The following is a 20350-nucleotide window of genomic DNA, read 5'->3' as shown; positions in this document are numbered from 1 at the left end:
TCAAGGACACCTTCAAAAGGTGATGGCTCAAGACGGCATCACTAAGGACCCCCATCACCCAGGAGAGGCCCTCTTCTCATCGCTACCTTCAAAGAGGAGATACAGGAGCTAGGACTAGATGCACACTCAATGTTTCAGGAATAGCTTCTTCCCTGTTGTCATCAGATTTCTGAAGACAATGAACCACTATCTCACTATTTTTGTTCTATTTACATTACATATTTAACTTAAAATTTTACATTTTTAATTGTTTGTATTTTATTATATATTGATAGTATATCTTATGTATTCCACTGTATTGCTGATGCAAAACAACAAATTTCACAACATACGTCAGAGGTATTAAAGCTGATTCTAAGTTCCTCCAGTGTTTTGGTTTCGTTCCAGACTCCAGCATCTGCCAAGAAACAAAGCCTCCTTCAGCCTCACCTCTCGCTTTCATCTGCTGCCTTCTCAGCCTCCTCCAGTTTCTGCAAGGCCGTGGCCAGACGCTCCTGAGCGCGGTCCAACTCCTCTTCAACCAGTTGGATGCGGCGGTTCAAAGAGGCCACCTCCGCCTCAGCCTAGGCAAGGAGGAAATGAAAAACCAAAAAGTGAGTGATGGCCCAATTTTTAAAAAATATATAGATCTTTTTCGCCTGGACCTGTCCTCACACATCAGCCCCATCCTGTTTGGAATCAGGATTGTGAAAAGCTCTACGTAAACGCAAATCAAAACAAACAGTATTATTAAACATCTCTACATTTCTAGCTTCTGCCCCCTTCCTTTCCTATCCTCATGAAGGGTCTCAGCCCAAAACCTTGACTATATATTCCTCTTTGTAGATGCTGCCTGACCTGATCAACTTCTCCAGCCTCTTGTGCGTCTTGCTCTATATTCTGTATTCTTTTTCTTTTTACCACCTGAATGTACTCGAGTCATTCTGACTGAATGGTGTGCAAGCATAAGCTTCTAGAAATTTATTTAGAGATACAACACAGCCCTTCTGGCCCAACATGCCTGTGTTGCCCAGTCAAATCCATGTGACCAGTTAATCTACTCGCCCCTACGTCTTTGGACCGTGGGAAGAAGCTGGAACACCTGGACAAAACTCACGCAGTCACGGGGAGAAAACATGCAAACTCCTTACAGACAGTAGAGGAATTGAACCCAGGCCTCTGGCGCTGTGGTAGAGTTACACTACCATGCCAGACACACCACTTTTCACTATATCTCGGTCGATATGGCGATAATAAACCATTACCAAACCCCTTTAACAGCCCAGCATCAATTACTGATCCACAATTCATTCCCTCCACTTGGAATTTATCCGAAACAGCCTGTTGACATCACAGCAGACAAATCTCACTTTGGGAAAACAATCAAATGGCCTTCTGATTAGAAGTGAGTCACCCACGCTCCCCGGGTACACACAATTACCAGAACGAACAATGGGAGCCCTGGCTAACTTTCCTGCCTGGCCTGGTTCCAATTTGCCAGCTGCTGCTGCTGTAGATGGGATCGGAATATTTAGACCTTTTTTGTGGATTTTGTTTATAAAAAATACCGTGAACACCTGTCTTTTTAAAATTTAGGTACATCCTGCTGGTTATACAATTGATGTCAATTTTGCATTTAATTTAATATTGTACAAGGATCTCCTAACTCATTGCTTTAGGCTGTGGGTATGCAATGGGAAACACTGATTTGTGAAATGACTGAGGTTACTCAGAGTTAAAAGGATCTCGGCAGTAACAGGCCGGGGTGCATTTGTTGTTTCTGTTGTTAGATGTCTAGTTTTAATTTAAAAAAGCAAGAGTTGGTTCTTATATTGTTTAATATAAATGAACATACACATTTTTCCAAAGATTATTTAAGAGAACTAACTGAACAAAGAACCAAAGCCCACGTAGAGCACTGCACCTCCGTCAGGGGGTGTATAAAATGCTCAAGCAAGGAGGAGACTCCAGCACTGCTCCTATGGAATATCACCTCAACTTCACTAGACTTCTTCAGTCCTCCAATGACCTGAAGGAAACACTTACAGTCATAGAGCAGTACAGCACAGAAACAGGCTTTTCAACCCATCTAGACCATGCCAGACTGTCATTCTATCTAATCCCATGAATTTACACCTGGACAATAGCCCTCCATATCCCTCCCATCCATGTACTTCTCTTAAATGTTGAAGTCAAACCCACATCTACCATTTCTGTAGGCAGCTCATTCCACTCTCACCACCCTCTGAGCAAAGACGTTCCCCTTTAATATTTCACCTTTCACCCTAAACCTATGATTTCCAGTTCTGGGCTCACTCAACTCCAGTGGACAAAACCTGCATACATTTACCCCATCTATACCCCTTAACATTTTGAATACCTCTATCAAACCTCTCCTATACTCAAGGGAAAAATAGCCCAAACCTATTTAACAGTCCTGAAGTCCCAGCAACTTCCTTGTAAATTATCTCTGCACTCTTCCAATCTTTCCTGCAAGTTGGTGACCAAAATTGCACACAATAGTCCAAATTTGGTTTCACCAACGTCTCTTACAGCTTCAGCATAACTCCTGTACTCAATAGTGGAAGTGATCTCAGGGTGGGGGAATTCCAAAATGCATGGTGAGTGATCCAAGTGTACCACGGGAATCAAGGGAAATGCATCTGTAGAAACAAGGCCCCTAGATCTTCCGATCCGGGGAGCAGATACTTATCACGTGGCCTCTAATGGGAAGTGAATCAAGGATCAACTTTGTTCACCATGTACATTTACACATATTAGGAATCTGCTGTGGTGTGTTGGTCAGGAAACAAGAAACATTCAACAATTATAAAGACTAAGCAATTATACAAAATATAAAATTAAGGTCAATGTACAGATAGGGAATGAAATGTACACAAATACATAAATGAACTTACAATGTAAACAGCTTTATAAAAGTTTGTTTAAGGTGTTTACAGTGCAGTGATCGAGGTAATAGATAGAGCGGTGGGGGGAGGCCAACTCAAATGGTTGATCAGATTAATTGCCTAGGGCAAGAAGCTTTTAAAATGGTGTAAATTTTTTGTTTTAATAGCCCTATAGGATTTTCTAGAAGGGAGCTTTTGGAGCTTGCAGCGTGGTTAGTGTCTGCAATGATAGTGTCCTTATGAGTGAGACACAGTGCTGTGCAGAACACGATAGGTGCTGTTTTCCCATGAAGTGTGGCATGGCAGACACCTTTCGATCCATTGTATGCATGCAACAGAGGCTACACTTTGAGAAGTAAAGTTCTTCCAGGAGAACGCCTTTGACCACAGGGCCATCAGGCAGTGGTCGGCACGTAATGTCCTGCAGGCACTGCAGGAGAAGAACGTGGTGGACACAGTGGGTGGTTCCCTGAGCAGACCGTCCAGTTCATCTGGCAAAATGCCTCATCGCCAGATCTCACCAACAGGCACCAAGACCTCGCCTGGCTGGCGGTGAGAGGGGCCCTCCCAGTCAGAGCCCTCCTGTACGCCCGGAATGTCGTCTCCGCATCCCACTGCCCATGGGAGGACTGCAGTGAGAAGGAGTCTGTGACCCACCTCTTCGCACACTGTCAGTTCGCAAAGAGGGTGTGGAGGAGGATGGACAGGCTACTGTCACGTTTCCTGCCCAGCAGCTGCGTAACAGAGGACTCTCTGATCTACGGGCTGTTCCCGGGGACGCACACGGAGACTAACATCCGGTGCTGCTGGCAAATCATCAACTCGGTGAAAGACGCTCTTTGGTCAGCCCGAAACTTGATGATCTACCAGCACATGGAGATGGCTCTGGGAGAATGCTGCCGACTGGCACATTCTCGGCTGCAGGAGTACGTGCTGAGGGACGCGCTGAAATCTGGTGCAGCCATCGCAAGGGCCCGGTGGGGAAGGACCACAGTATAGGTTTCTTCTCCCGCGGGAGTGGGAGGGGTCGGGTGGCGGGGAGTATACCCCTCAACAATGATGTGGTAAGGTGAACAACTGGAGTGTCACGCGGGTGGCCATAAATATGGATATGCATAGACTATAATGGAAACGTATGTAAAGGATGGGAAGTTATTGAATGGTTTATTGTATATATTTATTTTTGAATAAAGTATATTTTGAAATATAAAAAAAATTCACTGAGTGAGGAACATCTGGATTGTAGGATGGAGAAGAATCAGGGTTAGTATCACCGGCATATGTTGTAAAATTTGTTAACTTTGCAACAGCAGTACAATGCAACACATAGTAACAGAGAGGAAAAAATACTGTGAATTACTGCAAGTAAGGTAGTGTTCATGGATTCAATGTCCATTCATAAATCTGACTGCAGAGGGGAAGGAGCTGTTCCCGAGTCATTCACTATGTGCCTTCAGGCTTCTGCATCTCCCGCTTGATGGTAGCAATGAGAAGAGGGCACATCCTGGGTGATGGGTGGTCCTTAATGATGGACACCACTTTTTTTGAGGCTTTGCTCCTTGAAGATGTTGTGGATACTATGAAGGTTAGTGCCCATGATGGAGCTGATTTTACAACTCTCTGCAGCTTACTTCGATCCTATACAGTAGCCGCCCACCCCCCTCCCCCATACCGGACGATTATGCAGCCAGTTAAAATGCTTTCCATGGTACATTGATGATGTTACTTTTACCATTTTGGGAGATTATAAAGCACAGATGTGCATGAGAGCAGTGACAACATTCTCACACAGCAAACTCTACAGAGCAGATAATCAGTCTTCTAACAATAGCTAGTTTAGGGTCTACCATGAAAGAAAACCTTTTCTTTCCCCCCAAAATAGGATCATTTGCCATTACATGGTGTACTGTCTTCAGTTCTGGTCACCTCATTACAGGAAGGATATGGAAGCTTTAGAGAAAGGGTACAGAGGAGATTTACTAGGATTAGGGAACTTGTCTTATAAGGATAGATTAATCGAGCTGGAGTTGTTCCCTTTGGAGGGGACGATGAGACATGCCTAGATAGAGGTGTACAATATGATAAGAGGCATAGAGTGGATACCTCCAAGAGGACCACAATCTTGTCGTAGAGTTTAGAGGCTTGTGTGCCTCAATGACCTGGAGAGCGACTTTAGCTGGAGTCAGGACTTTATGCTTTGACTCTTAGTAGGGTCACCCATATCAAGCAGGTCAAAGAGTAGGGGCCAGACTAAGAGTGGTCCATTGGGTCCTCCAGGTTTGGAGGTTCAGCTCAAGGCTAACAACCCTGACTGGTCAAAAAAGTGTTACAGAAACAGCAATGAAGAATGTATGTGTGATGGTATTCCCAAGTTTAAGGCAAAAATGAGGACCCTGAACCACACCTGAGACAAAATAGAGAAGATGGCCAAGGACAGATAGAGACTGAAGACCTTCATTGCTACCCTAAACACCAGTGGTGTAACAGGTATTTGGTGATGATAGAGTGGCTAGCCTGATGCTTTTCCTAGGGCCGAAATGGGTAATACAAGGGGGTATAACTAAAGTGTTGGGAGGAAAGTGCAGAGGAGATGTCAGAGGCAGGTTTTTTTTTAAAAAAAACACAGAGATTGGCAAGTGCATGGAACATACGCCCAGGAGTGGTGGCAGCAGCAGATAAATTAGGAATATTTAATAGGCCCTTAAACAGGCACGTGGATGAAAGTAAAATGTAGGGCTACAGAGCAGGTGAAAGGGTCATCACACATCACTGGCTGAATGACCTGTACTGTGCTGTAACGTTCTATGAGGGAACAGATCGATCTTTTTGATATTTCATCTGTGACATGGATTTTGAGTTCAGGTCACTGGAGTTACGGCAGTGCTTTTTAACCGATGCTTACACGGCACCTTTCCATATGAGTGACTGCACTTTCAGGAAGCAGACACACCCAGAGGGCTTGCCCAACCCTGCCAGCTTCTGCGGTGAGAAGTGACGAAAGTAGGCCGCAAAGGGCTAGCAACTCGAGAGCCTTACCGGCAAGTTCCTCAGTCATACTGGGGGATTTCAGTCATAAGAACTGCATTGCACCTCGTTTGTGCTCGTTCAGCTAATGAGCAACTGCACAGGCAATGTGATTGATCTGTGGTACAAACGTTAGAATTAGGCAGCTCCCAGATTTGGTTAGAATGCTTTGAAATTATAAACTCACATCTCCTTTTCCTCCACCACAATCTAACGTGCAGATGGTTCAGACTGACCCCACCCTGCCAGTGAAGTCAACAAGTTAACATCCAAAAGTTTCACTCAGCTGCTGAGTGGGGGGAGACAACTCAGACTCTTTCAGAATCTCTTCTTTATCTCACTTCATCTGTTTCCTCCCTCCACACCAGTTCCAGTCACACTTCCTCCCTGTACCTTCCCCTCTTGAAGAGCGATCACTGCTCTTTATTACGTACCACTGCCTTGTTTAAAGGTGTTTTTAAGATTATTTTATTTGTCACAGGTGCATCCAAACAGTGAAATGCATCGTTGCATCAAATCAGTGAGGATTGTGCTGCCTGGATTACTCTAACCCTTCCCTCCCGCATAGCCCTGCATTTTTCTTTTATCCATGTGCTTATATGTCTCTAATGTGTCTGTTTCTACCATCACCCCTAACAGCACATTACACTGTGTTTAAAAAAAAACTTACCTCTGACACCCCACTCCCCATATCTTCCTCCAATTACATTAATCAGTCATTTCCAGCCTGGGAAAAAGTCTCCAGCTGTCCACTCTATCCATGCCTCTTATCTCTTGTATACCTTTATCATGTCTCCTCTCATCCTCCTCTCCAAAGAGAATAGCACTATCTCACTCAACCTATCCCCATAGGACATGCTCTCCAATCCAGGTAGCATCCTGGCAAACTTTCTGTGCACCCTCTTTAAAGCTTCCACATCCTTCCTACGGTGAGACGACCAGAACTGAACACAATATTTCAAGTGTGGTCAAACAAGAGTTTTGTATAGCTGCTCTTGAACTCTATTCCCCCCACCAAACAATTTATACATTACTCCCATTCTTTCCTTCCCCATCACTTTCACAAACAGTTCACTACATTTTGGAGGCTTTTACAATTCAGTTTTAGCAGAGGACAGGGACAGAGACAATTTTCCCTCCTCAGCCCTTTCTGTCCCTTCCCCCCTCTCCAATGTGAGTCCAGTGGCAGCAACCTTCCCTTAGAAGTTAGTGCTTGGGAGATTAAATCCCACCTGAGCATCTAATTTAGGTCTGCTCGTCCAGTCTTGCACTGAGGAAATGCTTCATTGCTGAAGGATTTTCTTTTGCAAGTGGAGAGAAGGGCTGGGGTTTAAAGTCCACTCCCTGATTAGTTGGAGTGATCACACCACACTGAAGGTTGTACCCGGTGACCAGACAAACACTTCAACTACGAGCACCACAGTGTTTCTCTGTTTCCTGGAGGGACCTTATGTGTATGAACTGGCTGCTAAACTTCCTTATTTTACAAGGAGCTGCAGAGGGCTTCAGAACATCCTGCAGCCGTAGGATGCACACAATTCAACTGGTAACGACTGATGCTCCTTCACTATCAGAGCCAGTCACAGTCCTGCCACCATCACCACTTCCTCTTCACACAAAATCCAACTGCTGCCGCTCAGCTTGAGGAACCACAAACTGCAGTCACAGGACTTTGCACACATCCATACGCTGTTACTTGCAGACAAAATGGCTCCTTCACGTGCCTAACCGAGCCTCCTTGGCTACACAGCTTGATTTTCACAGAACACTGCAGTACAGTACATTCAGCCCATGATGTTGTGCTGATCTATCGAACCCTGCCCTCCAACACAGAACTTTTCTTTAACAGTTTTCTATCATCCATGGGCTCATCTAAGAGTTTGTTAAATGTTGCTAATGTATCTGCCTCTACCACCACCCCTGGCAGCATTTCATGCACTCACTAAAACCTACTTGTCATCTCCAATTCCCTTAAAATAATGCCCCCTTGTACTAGACACTTCTGACCTGGCTGTCCACTTTACCCATGCCTCTTATCATCTTAAACACCACAAAAGAAATACTTATTTTCACAACCCGCCAGGAAACACTCTGATGGAAGAATTTATTTATTTATTAGCGATACGGCCTGGAATAGGCGGATCTGGCCCTTGGAGCTGCACTGCCCAGCAGCCCCGAATTTAACCTTAATCTAATCACGGGACAATTTACAATGAACAAGTAACCTACTAACCGGTACTTTATTGGACTGCGGAAGGAAACCGGAGCACCCGGAAAAAACACGCATTCCATGGAGGGGGACACAGGGACTGCTTACAGAGGACGCCAGGATTGAACTCTGATGCTATAATAGTCACACTAACCTCTACGCTACCGTGGCAAATGCTTCTATCTAAAGCAAATTAAGGCTGGCCAAAATTTATATCATTTATGTGAGCTCCAACTACTCTCAACAATTGCTCACGTACGCAGTAATCAACGAGGAGGATGGCATGGCAGTGTAGTGGTTAGCACAAACACTTTACAGCACCAGTCGGGGTTCCTCTACCACTGCTATCTATAAGGAGTTTGCACATTTTCCCCGTGACCCCAAAGGGGCTAGGAAGTTAATAGGTCACATGGGCTGTACAGGCCTGTAACTGCTGTAATTCTTAATTTAATAAAAAATAAATAGGGATTTGGTGAGCATCATGTAGTTGTGAGTGTGGAACGAGCTGCCACATAATTAATTTTAAAAGCCACTTGGACAGGTACATAGCTCGGAAAGATTTTAAGGGGCTAGTTCGAATGGGAATCTTAGTCAGTATGGGCCATTTGGGCAGAAGGGCCTGTATGACACTAAAGGACTGGAGGCCCTTTCCTGTAGTTGTGTGCACTTATGTCCCACCCTTAACTTGTGACCAGGTGGGCCATTTCTCCAAGGCCACCAGCAGCAGTAGGTCACCATACTCGGACAGGCCTCAGTGCAGTGTCTGCACTCAAATTCATTTTGTTTATGATTGTCGCACCTACTGAGGTACAGTGAAAAGCTCTTGTTTGCCCCCCAGACACATCACTCCATATATCAAGGTAGTCAATGGTTGGCATGGTAGCTTTGCAGTTAGGGTAACGCTTTACAGTGCCAGCCACCCCGGTTCAATTCCTGTGGAGTCTGTACGTTCTCACTGTGACCATGTGGGTTTCCTCCGGGTCCTCCGTATCTCCCACATTACAAAGACAGACAGGTTAGGGTCTGTGAGTTGTGGACATTTTTACTTTGGAGCCACAATCTGTGGTGACACTTGCAGGCTGCCCCCAGCACAACCCTCAGACTGTTTGTTGTTGATGCAAACAACGCATTTCACCGTATGTTCCAATATACATGTGACAAATAAAGCTAACTTTTCCTTGAAAATATGCCAAGTACCTTTGTGTCATTTAAGACCGTAAGACATAGGAGCAGAATTAGTGGTTTGCACACACCCTCACACAAAATGTCAGTGGGACACCATCAAACGCAACAAGATTTTCTCCTACAACACACAAGGTGCTGGAGGAGCTCAGCAGGTCAGGAAGCATCAATGGAGGGAAATGGACAGTTGACGTTTTAGGTCGACACACTTCAACCAGACTGGTTTTCTCCTGTATTTCTAACTTTTGCTCCTCACAAAGCTTTCAAGACATCTGTTCTGTTTCCATCATGTTTGAAGGGCCAAGGTTCTCCTCCTGTATTCTCCTTTCTGAATTCATACCACTTTCAGCATTGCAGATCACTTGGCACAAAGCCAAATCAGTACACATCTCAAAGATACTGAAACATGGAAGCAATTCCATCAGGTGCAGAAATACCTCAGAAACCGTGAACCAAAAAAAAAATCAGCTAATTCACCCTCTCAGATGCTGTCTAATTCCAGCAATTTCTGTTTACCATCTCAGGTGTTACTGAAGATGTAGAGAATTTGGCCTGACAGGTCATTACCATTATTAATGATCCGGCCACTCTTGTCTTATCCTCCTCCTTCTCCCTCTGTCGACACGACCTTTCTACCTCAGTGTTTATGCAGCTTCACACCATTGCTGCTCACTCAACCACACGCTTGCAAACCCTATATCCTTGCAACTGAGCTACGATGTTTCCCCTGAATTCTTTCTGGAGTTTCGCAGTGACCAGATTGTTTTTATTAGACCTAGCCATGGATGCTCCCACAACACAGACATCACTAAAACCATAACAAGCACCTGTTATGGCATCGACCATTGTCAGAAGGAATTCAGCACTGGGACCACCAGTGCAGGGACCACCCCACCCCCCCCCCCGACCCTGGAGAAATACTTTACCACTCATTGAAATGTGAAATTCCCAATGCACCAAAGAACAACTGAGACTAAACCACTACACTACAACATCAACTGAGACCGTAAGACATAGGAACAGAATTAGGCCATTTGGCCCACTGAGCCTGCTCAACTCCATTCTTCTGTCTTCTCCCTGTAACCTTTGACACCCTTACTAATCAAGAACCTATTGACCACTTTAAATGACTTTACCTCCCCAGTCATTTGTTGCCAGATTCCCCTACCCTCTAGCTAATGAAATTCCTCCTCTTCTCAGTTCTAAAGAGACATACTGTATTCTGAGGCTGGGCCCTCTGGTCCTAGTCTAGACTCCCCCCACTAAAGGGAACATCCCCTCCACATCCACTCTATCAAGGCCTTTCAATATTCAGGAGGTTTCAATGAGAGCACTTTTTCCAGAAAATAGCAGCTAATGGCTTTCTGAATTCAGCTGATCAAACTGACAGTGGATCAACTTCCTTCAGGGTATACCCAACCCCAAAGCAAGGCTCTCTATAGTAGGAAACTATCTCCAGCATATTTCAACCTCATGCAGGCAAGCTTAGGAAGCAATTTACACTCTGTTCCATGTGCCAAATGCACGATGTGATGAAGATCATCTCTGGAATTTGATTTTTTTTTTGATGTCAGTGAAATTTCAGGAGTTTGCAGTGCCCACATTGCACATTTAGCACATGAAACAAGAGTAAATTTCCCTCTTCTTCCTCTCCCCACCCAGCTCCAAGCTCTTGCTGGGATCTCTCCCCATAAGTGGACCTCTTTCCAGTCTTAAAATATCAGCACCAACACTTCCATCTCTCCCTCCCTCCCTCTTTCACACACACATGCAGAGTAGAAACAAAGTAAAAGAGTTTCTACAGATGCTGAAAATCCAGAGCAACTTGGAGGAACTTGGCAGGTCGGGTAGCCTCCATGAGGGGGAATAAATAGTCAATGTCTCAGGACGAGACTGCTGTGATTCCTTCTTTAAGTGCTTCACACTAAACAGAGTCCAACCAAGGGCCATTTCCACACTTCCTCACAATCCCATGTCAAATAATGTGGCAATTGCTGTTACCAATGATTGTCTGACATTGGAATCAGCCAACATATTAGACCACAATGGGGAGAAAGACCAGCAGTTAAACAACAGTACTTCAAAAATACCACAAAAGATTCTTCAAAGCCTTTGTTCAGAGTAGCAGCTAAATTGCACAGAAAGGGGACTCCCACAGGAAACAGACATGCTGCACATATCATCAGTATTCTGACCTGCAAACACTTAGACAAACAAAATCCTGCAAATAAAGCACAAGAATGGCATCATAATTAAGAGGACATACTGAGCAAGACTGAGTGGGCCAGAGCTCTTTACTAGGAAACTGAAGATTGTGGGGTGACCCAATCAAGTGTTCAAGGGTTTCACAGGGTGTACAAGGAGAATATATTCCTGCTGAATTGGACACTTGAGGAACATTAAAGTCCACATTTACTCTACAAAGCAATGTCAGAGACCGTGTGCAAGTGTTTTTTTAAATGTCTATATATGGGAAGGAAAGGCAAGTAGAACCATGAGCGATTTTATCAGCACTAAGCAGGATGTTACCTCCTCCTAGCAACAGTGCAAGAAGCTGTCAGCTGAATATGGAGGGGTGGGTGGGTGTGTGTGTGTGTGTGTGTGTGTGTGTGTGTGTGTGTGTGTGTGGGTGCGCGCGTGTGTGGAAAGATGTCAAATTTGCTTTGCAATGCCACGCAATCAGCTGATGAGTTTTCTTTCAATTACTTCATTCAGTTTTCACCAAAATCAATTAAAGTCACCATCCAATTACAATAACATCCTTTCACATAAAATAAATTCCTTTTCTTTTACTTTAACAGTAAAACTGAGAACTAATTGAATGGCTAAGAATTATCAGTAACTGTTAGCTGTAGACTGAGTGCAGAATACAATTGCTCTCCACTGAAGGTGTTAACCATTCAACATGTCCGCTTCATGTTGATGTATGGGGAACTTTTACCCAACTAGTGGCTCCATTAGTTGCACATGATTAATTTAAGGATCCTTGGGTTGTGCATTCAATCCTCATGCAAGGGACCTGCGCACAGAATCTGGGACAACAGTCCCGGTGCAGTGAAGAGTTTGCCATCTGACTGGTCAGCCAAACCCCTATACCTCTTACTACAGGTTGTCACAATGCTGTTAAAAATAGTGCAAAGTCCCACATCCCCTTTCAGATTCAGGATCGTTTACGTATCAAACGTACATTGAACATAGTGACATCAGTGGTTTGCGTTAACAACCAACAAACCCAAGGATGTGGTCCCTTAGCCTACCAGAGGGGACAGCACGGTAACATGGTGGTTAGCGTAACACTATTACAGCACCAGCGATCACCAGTTGGGGTTTAGTTTCTGCTGCTTTCTTAACGAGTTTGTACATTCTCACTGTGACCTCCCACAATGCAAAGGTGTACAGACGAGGGCTGGTAAGGTGTGGGCATGCTACCTTGGCACCACAGTGTGTGACAACACACATGAGCTGCCCAGCACAATCCTCTGATTTGATTTGAAGCAAATGACACATTTCACTTAAAGCTTTGATGTTTTGATGTGACAAATAAAGTCAATCTTTTTTTCTTTTATCTGTGGCACCAATGCGAGTTATCTATAGCAATTCTCTTTTTAAACAATGCTTTATCATTCTTCCTTTCAAAATTACCCATCTTATACTCCTGCCTGCCAAATGTCATCTTCCCCCAACTGAAGAATCAGTACTCCTTCAACAGCACTTGAAGGAAACAATGAACTCTGTAAGGAGAAAACCTCAGTATCTTTCACCTAGAGTGGCTTGTAAGCATCACTGACTGAGCTGGCCAATTCCTGAAGAACACTCCTGCTAGATTGGATCTCCAGCAAGTAGCAAGTGAACCAACTCAATTGGTTTTGTTCTCAATCTACCCGTGGAAGAGGCATCTATTGTGACCACTCCACAGTCAATATGCACTGCAAAGTTCTGCCTTCTCAACCACCAATGAGCACATCTACAAGGACCGTTTGCCAAAAGAAAGCAGCATCCATCAAAGACCCCCACCATCCAGGCCATGCTCTCTTCTTGTTGCTGCCATCGGGCAGGAAGTACAAGAGCCTTAGGTCCCACACCGCCAGGTTCAAAACAGTTATTACCCTTCAACCATCAGCCTCCTAAACCAGCATTGAGCTTCACTCACCCCAATGAACTGATTCTACAACCTATTGGACTCACTTTCAAGAACTTTACAACTCATGTTCTCAATATTATTTATTTGTATTTGCGGGGGGGTTTTTTTTTGCACATTGGTTGCTGGTCCATCTTTGTGTGTAGTTTTTCCATTGATTCTATTGTGTTTCTTATTTACCGCAAATGCCTGCAAGAAAATGAATCTGAGGATTGTATATGGTGATGTACACATTCTTTGGTAATAAATTTACTTTGAACTTTAGAGAGGACAATCTTCATCTTGTTGCGTGGTGCTACACTGTGTAGAACGGGACAAGTTCAAAACTGGGAACACATGAGGCACTAAGGTCCAACATTACCGGCAGCAGTAATGCATCCTAACACAACCCATAACCCGTGGCACAGCACATCCCTCACTCTATTGCTAGCAAGCCACGGGATGTACCCTAATTCACTCTACTATTGCTAGCAAGCCACGGGATGTACCCTAATTCACTCTACTATTGCTAGCAAGCCACGGGATGTACCCTAATTCAGAAGGTCATGCTGGGAGCTTATAAACATCAGATGCTGCAACATAGAAGCACACGCAAGCAAATAAACTAAAGCTCTACAGGTCAGTCACGAGTGGTGTTGAAGGGAGAAGAGCCCATGATGGCAAGGGCCACCAGGTGATTGGTAAAGACAGTTGAAACAGTGAGAAATGTCTCAAGCCAAAGATCTATCCCCACTTTTCCTCAAGACCCTCACCTTCAAATTCTATTTACAAGACAGGTAGGGAAAAGGGCAAATGCTACAGGAACAGATAATAATCCATCTGCAGTAGACCTGTGGCCAAGCTATCCATGGACAGTTACAATGCTAGCATCTGTCTATCTATCCAACTTCATGGAAGACTGCCCAAATATGACTTTTCACAAGAAAAGGGTAAATGTACTTTCAATCAGAGTGTGGATAACAGTGCTATTCAGATCTTTTTGCAGCCTTAGTCAAAACAGGTGAATTCTTGTGAACAGGCAAGAATTATTATCCTTGATATCAAGGCATCACCTAATCAAGCATTGCATCAAAAGCCCTGGCAAAAGTGAAGATCACAGATAACAAGGGAAAAATACTCCAATGGCTGGTGACAAAAAAAAATCCACACGGGGTAAATAGATCTGGCCTTGAAAGGTTAATCATCCAAAACCCAGAACAACACGACCTATGTTCTAAACATCTTCTTCACCAATGAACTTCTATCCAAATGTCATATCAGAAGACCATAAGACACAGGAGAAGAATTAGGCCATTCAGCCCATTGAGTATTCTCTACCATTCGATCATGGCAGATTATCCCTCTCAACCCCATTCCCCTGCCTTCTCCCTGTAACCTTTGACCTGCCTGTTTTAAATCTAACCAATGGCTTGTCCTCCTGATTCACCACCTTCTGGCTAAAGAAATTCCTCCTCACTTCTGTTCTAAAAGGATGTCCTTCTATTCCAAGGTTGTGTCCTCTGATTGACTCAATCAGCTATATGGTCTAACTCTGATCCTATGTCTTATGGTCTAAACCTACGAAATTTACCATGGGGGTGGTGGCGGTTGGGGTGGAGAGGGGATAATTGCCTCAGCACCACTACCTGCTGATTCCCCATCAAGTCTACACCAAATTTATACAAGATAGTCACTGGCTTGAAAGCAAGTTGTTCTCAGCACAATGGTGGCATGAGAGTAACTTCACATCAAGAACAATCTGTGGAATTTGTTGCCACGAGCGGCTGTGGAGGCCAAGTCATTGGGTGTATTTAAGGCAAAGATAGAAAGGTTCTTGATTAGCCATGGCATCAAAAGGGTATGGAGTGAAAGCAGGGCAGTGGTGATGACAGGAAGAATTGGATTAGCCCATGATTGCATGGCGGAGCAGACTTGATGGGCCAAATGGCCTACTTCTCTCCTATATCTTATGGTCTTATAGCTCATGTCTCACCTGGTCAAGACCAATTAAGAATACTGGAAAATGACAAGAGTTTGTAAAAGTTGTATAACAAGGCACATCCAAACTTTTCTTCCACACTTCTCATCCAAAAGACTGACTTCGTACAGTGAAAATCTAAAAGGTCTACAGCACCTCGATCAAAACCCATGTCACCCCAACACTGAACTGTTCCCACTACCTGCAGACTCACTTTCAAGGACTCCATCTTGTGTTCTCGATATCTATTGCTTATTATATCATTATTTTGCCTTTTTTTCCTTTTTGTTTTTGCAGTCTGTCTTTTGCACACTGGTTGTTTCTCTTTTCTGTTTTTTCATTGATTCTATTGTTTTTCTTTGCACAGCGTGCATACCCACAAGAAAATGAATCTCAGGGTTGTATAAGGGCAAAGAAATGGCAGATGGAATACAGCGTCAGGAAGTGTATGGTCATGCACAAGTTGGTAGAAAGAATAAAATTGTAGACTATTCTCTAAGTGAGCAGAAAATTCAAAAACCTGAGGCACAAAGTATCTGGGAGTCCTTGTGCAGAACTCCCTAAAGGTTAATTTGTAGGTTAGTTGGTGTTGTAGGTTAGCATTCATCTTGACAGGACTAGAATATAAAGCAAGGATGTAATGTTGAGGCACTGGTGAAGCCTCACTTGTATTGTCAGCAGTTTTGGGCCCCTTGTCCAAGGAAGGATGTGCTGCCTTTGGAGAAGGTTCATGAAAATCCTTCCAGGAATAAAAGGGTTGTGAGGAGAGCTTGATGCTCTGGGCCTGCATTCACTGGAATTCAAAAGAATGAGTGGGGATCTCATTGAATGTTGAAAGGGCTCAACACAGTTGATGTAGAGAGGATGTTTCCTATAGCGGGAGAGCCGAGGACCAGAGAACAGACTCAGAATAGTGGGATGTCCATTTAGAGCGGAGATGAGGAATTTCTTTAGCCAGAGGGTGGTGAATCTGTGGAATTTGTGGCCACAGACAGCTGTGGAGGCCAAGTCATTGGATACATTTAAGGCAGAGGTTGACCGATTCTTGATTGGTCAGGGCATGAAAGGATACTGGGAGAAGGCAGGAGATTGGGCCTGAGAAACGGACCTGCCATGACGGCAGAGCAGACTTGATGGGCCAAATGGCCTAATTCTACTCCTATACCTTACGTGGTGACAGATATGTACTTCGATAATAAATTTACTTTGAACTCTTAAACTTGATGCAGTACTTCACAGCAGAAGAGAAAACCAAGCTCAATTCTGCCCTCAAGGAGTGAATTAATTTCACCCTGGTTATGAATGACCAAGGGAACCCTATAGCTCCAAATCGACAGGCATCAACTTCCCCCAGAAAGAAACAGGACGACAAAATTAAAGACCGCAGAAACCAGCGGAACCACAGGCACGCAGGGCGAGGCGGAAAAGGGGAGGGTGGTTGGGGGACGTTGCAATCAGACACCTCTATGGAGAAGCACACGGACACTTTTTTTGAGAGTGGGTAGGTGGGAGGTGTTCAGCGAACTTCAACTCAAAGACAAGCACCTGAGGGAGCGTGCGAATGGTTATTTTTGGGAGAAGGAACACACATACATAATTACACAGTCATCTGCGGGGTGGGGGAGAGAGAAGGGAAAGGAGGGGAGGGGTTGAGGGCAGAAAGAAAGGCGGGGTGAGGGCGGTGAGGAAGAGGGCTTGGAGGATGAGTGCAACATCCCTCCAACTCACTGAAACCCATGTGGGGATGGGAGGAGAATCCAACTCAGAAGACGGGGCAAGTCACTCAGGACTTCTCCCCCCCCCCACCACCCACAACACCACTTCGGAGGGCAGCGCTCACCCACCTGCTCCCGAGCCTTGCGCTCGGCCACCACATCCTTCTGCAGCTGCTCCGCCCGCTCCTCGGCGTCGTCCGCCTGCTGCTGCAGCACCTTGATCTTGCGCTTCACCGCTTCGAGGGAGGTAGCGGCGGCCATCGGGGATGCGCTAACGGAGAGGAAGTGAGGGGAAGGCGGGGAGAGTCCGCCTCACTTCCTGCCGCTGTTCACCGCCCGGGCGTCTCCAGGAAGTGACGTGAAGCGGCGGGCGCGCGCCGGGAAAAATGGCGGGAGAGGGGCTGTGGCCGTGCCGGAGGGTGCCCTCCCCTCAGCTAGCGGAAAATTAAATGTGGGGGTCACTCCCTTAACTACTGGGAAATGGGAGGCAAATCTTCTTAGCTCTTTGAGATTCTGTGGGAAAACTTAAAGGAAAATCCCAACTTCTGGAGGATCAACGGAAAACACGATCTTTTGAGGCTCTGTGGGAAAACTTAAGGGAATTCCTATGGGAAAAACCCAATTCCTGGAGGATCAATGGAAAACAATTCTTTGAGGCTCTGTGGGAAAACTTAAGGGAAATCTTTTGGAATCATCTGAATTCTTGGAGGATCAATGGGAACTCATTGGGGTTTGGTGGGAGATCTCAAACTTTTGGAGGATCTGTGTGAAATCTCGGCTTTGATAATATGTGAGAAGTCGCCTTAAATCAGAATCAGGTTTAATATAATCGGCATATGTCATGAAATAAAATCTGTAGTTATGCGGCAGTAGTATATTGTAATACATAATAAAAGCAGACTGGTCTTTCGTAAGGAAGTCAAGGATCCATTTGCAAAGGTCAGAGGTCTAGATTTCGGAGCTTTTCGATCAGATCTATAGGAATGATTGTGTCAAATGCTGAGCTGTGTTTAATAAACAACATCCTGACATAAGTATTAGTATTATCCAGGTGAACGGAAAGCCAATGAGATCACGTCCGCTGTAAACCTATTGTGGCGCTAGGGAAATTGCAATGGGTCCAGGCCCCTACTGAGACAGGAGTTAACTCTAGCCATAACCAACCTCTCAAAGCACTTCATCACCGTAGATGTGACTGCTACTGAACGATAGTTAAGGCAGCTCACCCCGCTCTTAGGGACTTCTGAAGAAGGTGGGAACTTTCGACTGTAGTAATGAGAGATAGAAAATATGGTTGAATACACCTGCTTTGGAGTTGCTATGGTATATATCCTGCATATAGTAATTTATATTGTACATTATTTTAATTTATATTTTTAAATATTACGTATTGCCCTGCGCTGTTGCAAAACTGCAAATTTCACGACATATGTCGTTGATATTAAACCTGATTCTGACAGAGCACAGAATCAGGCCCTTTGGCCCATCTGGTCCATTCTGAGCTAGCTATCTCCATTTCCTGCACTAGCATTCATGAAATCCAATTTAGTTAGTACTAGAACAGGACTGGTTCCTTAAGGTTGTAATACCTGTGGGAGAGGGATAGTGGCGATAAGCTCCCACTACCTATTAAATGCTCCCAATGGCATATGTCTCAAGTAGCCTCTGGCAGCCAAGTTCAACTCCTGGCCTTCACCTGTGGCTTAGATACTAAGCCCAATGTAATCATTTCTACTGACAGGAGAAGGGGCAAAAGCAGGCTACTGGCAGCCTAAAACCGGTCACACCGGACAGGTGGAGCTCATCAGCTGCGGTTGGCAGCTCATCCAGGAGAAGGAAAACTCCGGTCACAAACCTCCGCTGCCTTGCGGCTGTACCCACTCATGGGGAAGGCTTCGGGAGTAAACCATAGAAACTACAGCACAGAAACAGGCCCTTTGGCCCTTCTTGGCTGTGTCGAACCATTTTCTGCCTAGTCCCACTGACCTGCACACGGACCATATCCCTCCATACACCTCCCATCCATGTATCTGTCCAATTTATTCTTAAATGTTAAAAAAGAACTCGCATTTACCACCTCGTCTGGCAGCTCATTCCATACTCCCACCACTCTCTGTGTGAAGAAGCCCCCCCTAATGTTCCCTTTAAACTTTTCCCCCTCACCCTTAACCCATGTCCTCTGGTTTTTTTCTCCCCTTGCCTCAGTGGAAAAAGCCTGCTTGCATTCACTCTATCTACACCCATCATAATTTTATATACCTCTATCAAATCTTCCCTCATTCTTCTACGCTCCAGGGAATAAAGTCCTAACCTATTCAACCTTTCTCTGTAACTGAGTTTCTCAAGTCCCGGCAACATCCTTGTAAACCTTCTCTGCACTCTTTCAACCTTATTTATATCCTTCCTGTAATTTGGTGACCAAAACTGAACACAATACTCCAGATTCGGCCTCACCAATGCCTTATACAACCTCATCATGACATTCCAGCTCTTATACTCAATACTTTGATTAATAAAGGCCAATGTACCAAAAGCTCTCTTTACGACCCTATCTACCTGTGACGACACTTTCAGGGAATTTTGTATCTGTATTCCCAGATCCCTCTGTTCCACTGCACTCCTCAGTGCCTTACCATTAACCCTGTATGTTCTACCTTGGTTTGTCCTTCCAACGTGCAATACCTCACACTTGTCAGTATTAAACTCCATCTGCCATTTTTCAGCCCATTTTTTCAGCTGGTCCAAGTCCCGCTGCTGGCTCTGAAAACCCCGAGGAAAAATCTAGAGCCGGAATCCCTAAGGCAGTCAATCCTATGTTCAGTTCAATGCTGACTGACAACTTCTGTGACGTTGCTGGTGACAAACTGTGTTGGTTACTGCAGTTCCTTTGCATTCATCAGCTCCGTGGAAAGGGCAATAGGTTGCTTTCCATATCGGACTGCCCAGGCTTGTGTATCACATAGACAGCTAGGACACAACTTCCGTGGTTGACCCCAACCATGCCTCAGGACAAGGGATTTATGGGGTATTCAGGGAAGGGTAGCCTCTGTGGTGAAAGGGCTTGACTTGTCCATTCTGGGGCAGCTCTCTCATCTTTGGTCCCCGCTGAACATTAAACTCTCACCTGTGGCTCCAAGTAGCTGTTTGCATGTGACAGCAGTCACAACCCGGTACACCACCTCAACAGGCAGGCTCAACCAGGTGAGTGTAGCCGGTAAGCCTCATATCCCAATGAGA

The 20350-nt window shown here is 44.9% G+C and overlaps 1 protein-coding gene across 8 annotated transcripts in view; it reads right to left on the bottom strand.

Annotated features, from left to right (window-relative positions):
• Positions 1 to 20350, bottom strand: part of LOC134342982 (tropomyosin alpha-3 chain) — a 78094-nt gene that overhangs the window by 39196 nt on the left and 18548 nt on the right. For 4 of the 8 annotated variants that reach the window (XM_063041748.1, XM_063041746.1, XM_063041747.1 and 1 more), the window contains exon 3: positions 430 to 563. In XM_063041748.1, the coding sequence (XP_062897818.1) occupies positions 430 to 563 (134 nt within the window). Of the gene's footprint in view, positions 1 to 429; positions 564 to 17242; positions 17402 to 20350 lie in introns of those variants that run through there. The other 4 variants (XM_063041750.1, XM_063041751.1, XM_063041752.1 and 1 more) reach the window with 3 other exon arrangements.

Source organism: Mobula hypostoma, chromosome 2 (assembly GCF_963921235.1).
Source record: "Mobula hypostoma chromosome 2, sMobHyp1.1, whole genome shotgun sequence".
NCBI classification, from domain to species: Eukaryota; Metazoa; Chordata; class Chondrichthyes; order Myliobatiformes; family Myliobatidae; genus Mobula; species Mobula hypostoma.
The sequence above is the reverse complement of the archived record's forward strand: the minus strand, read 5'-3'. Positions and strand labels throughout refer to the sequence as shown.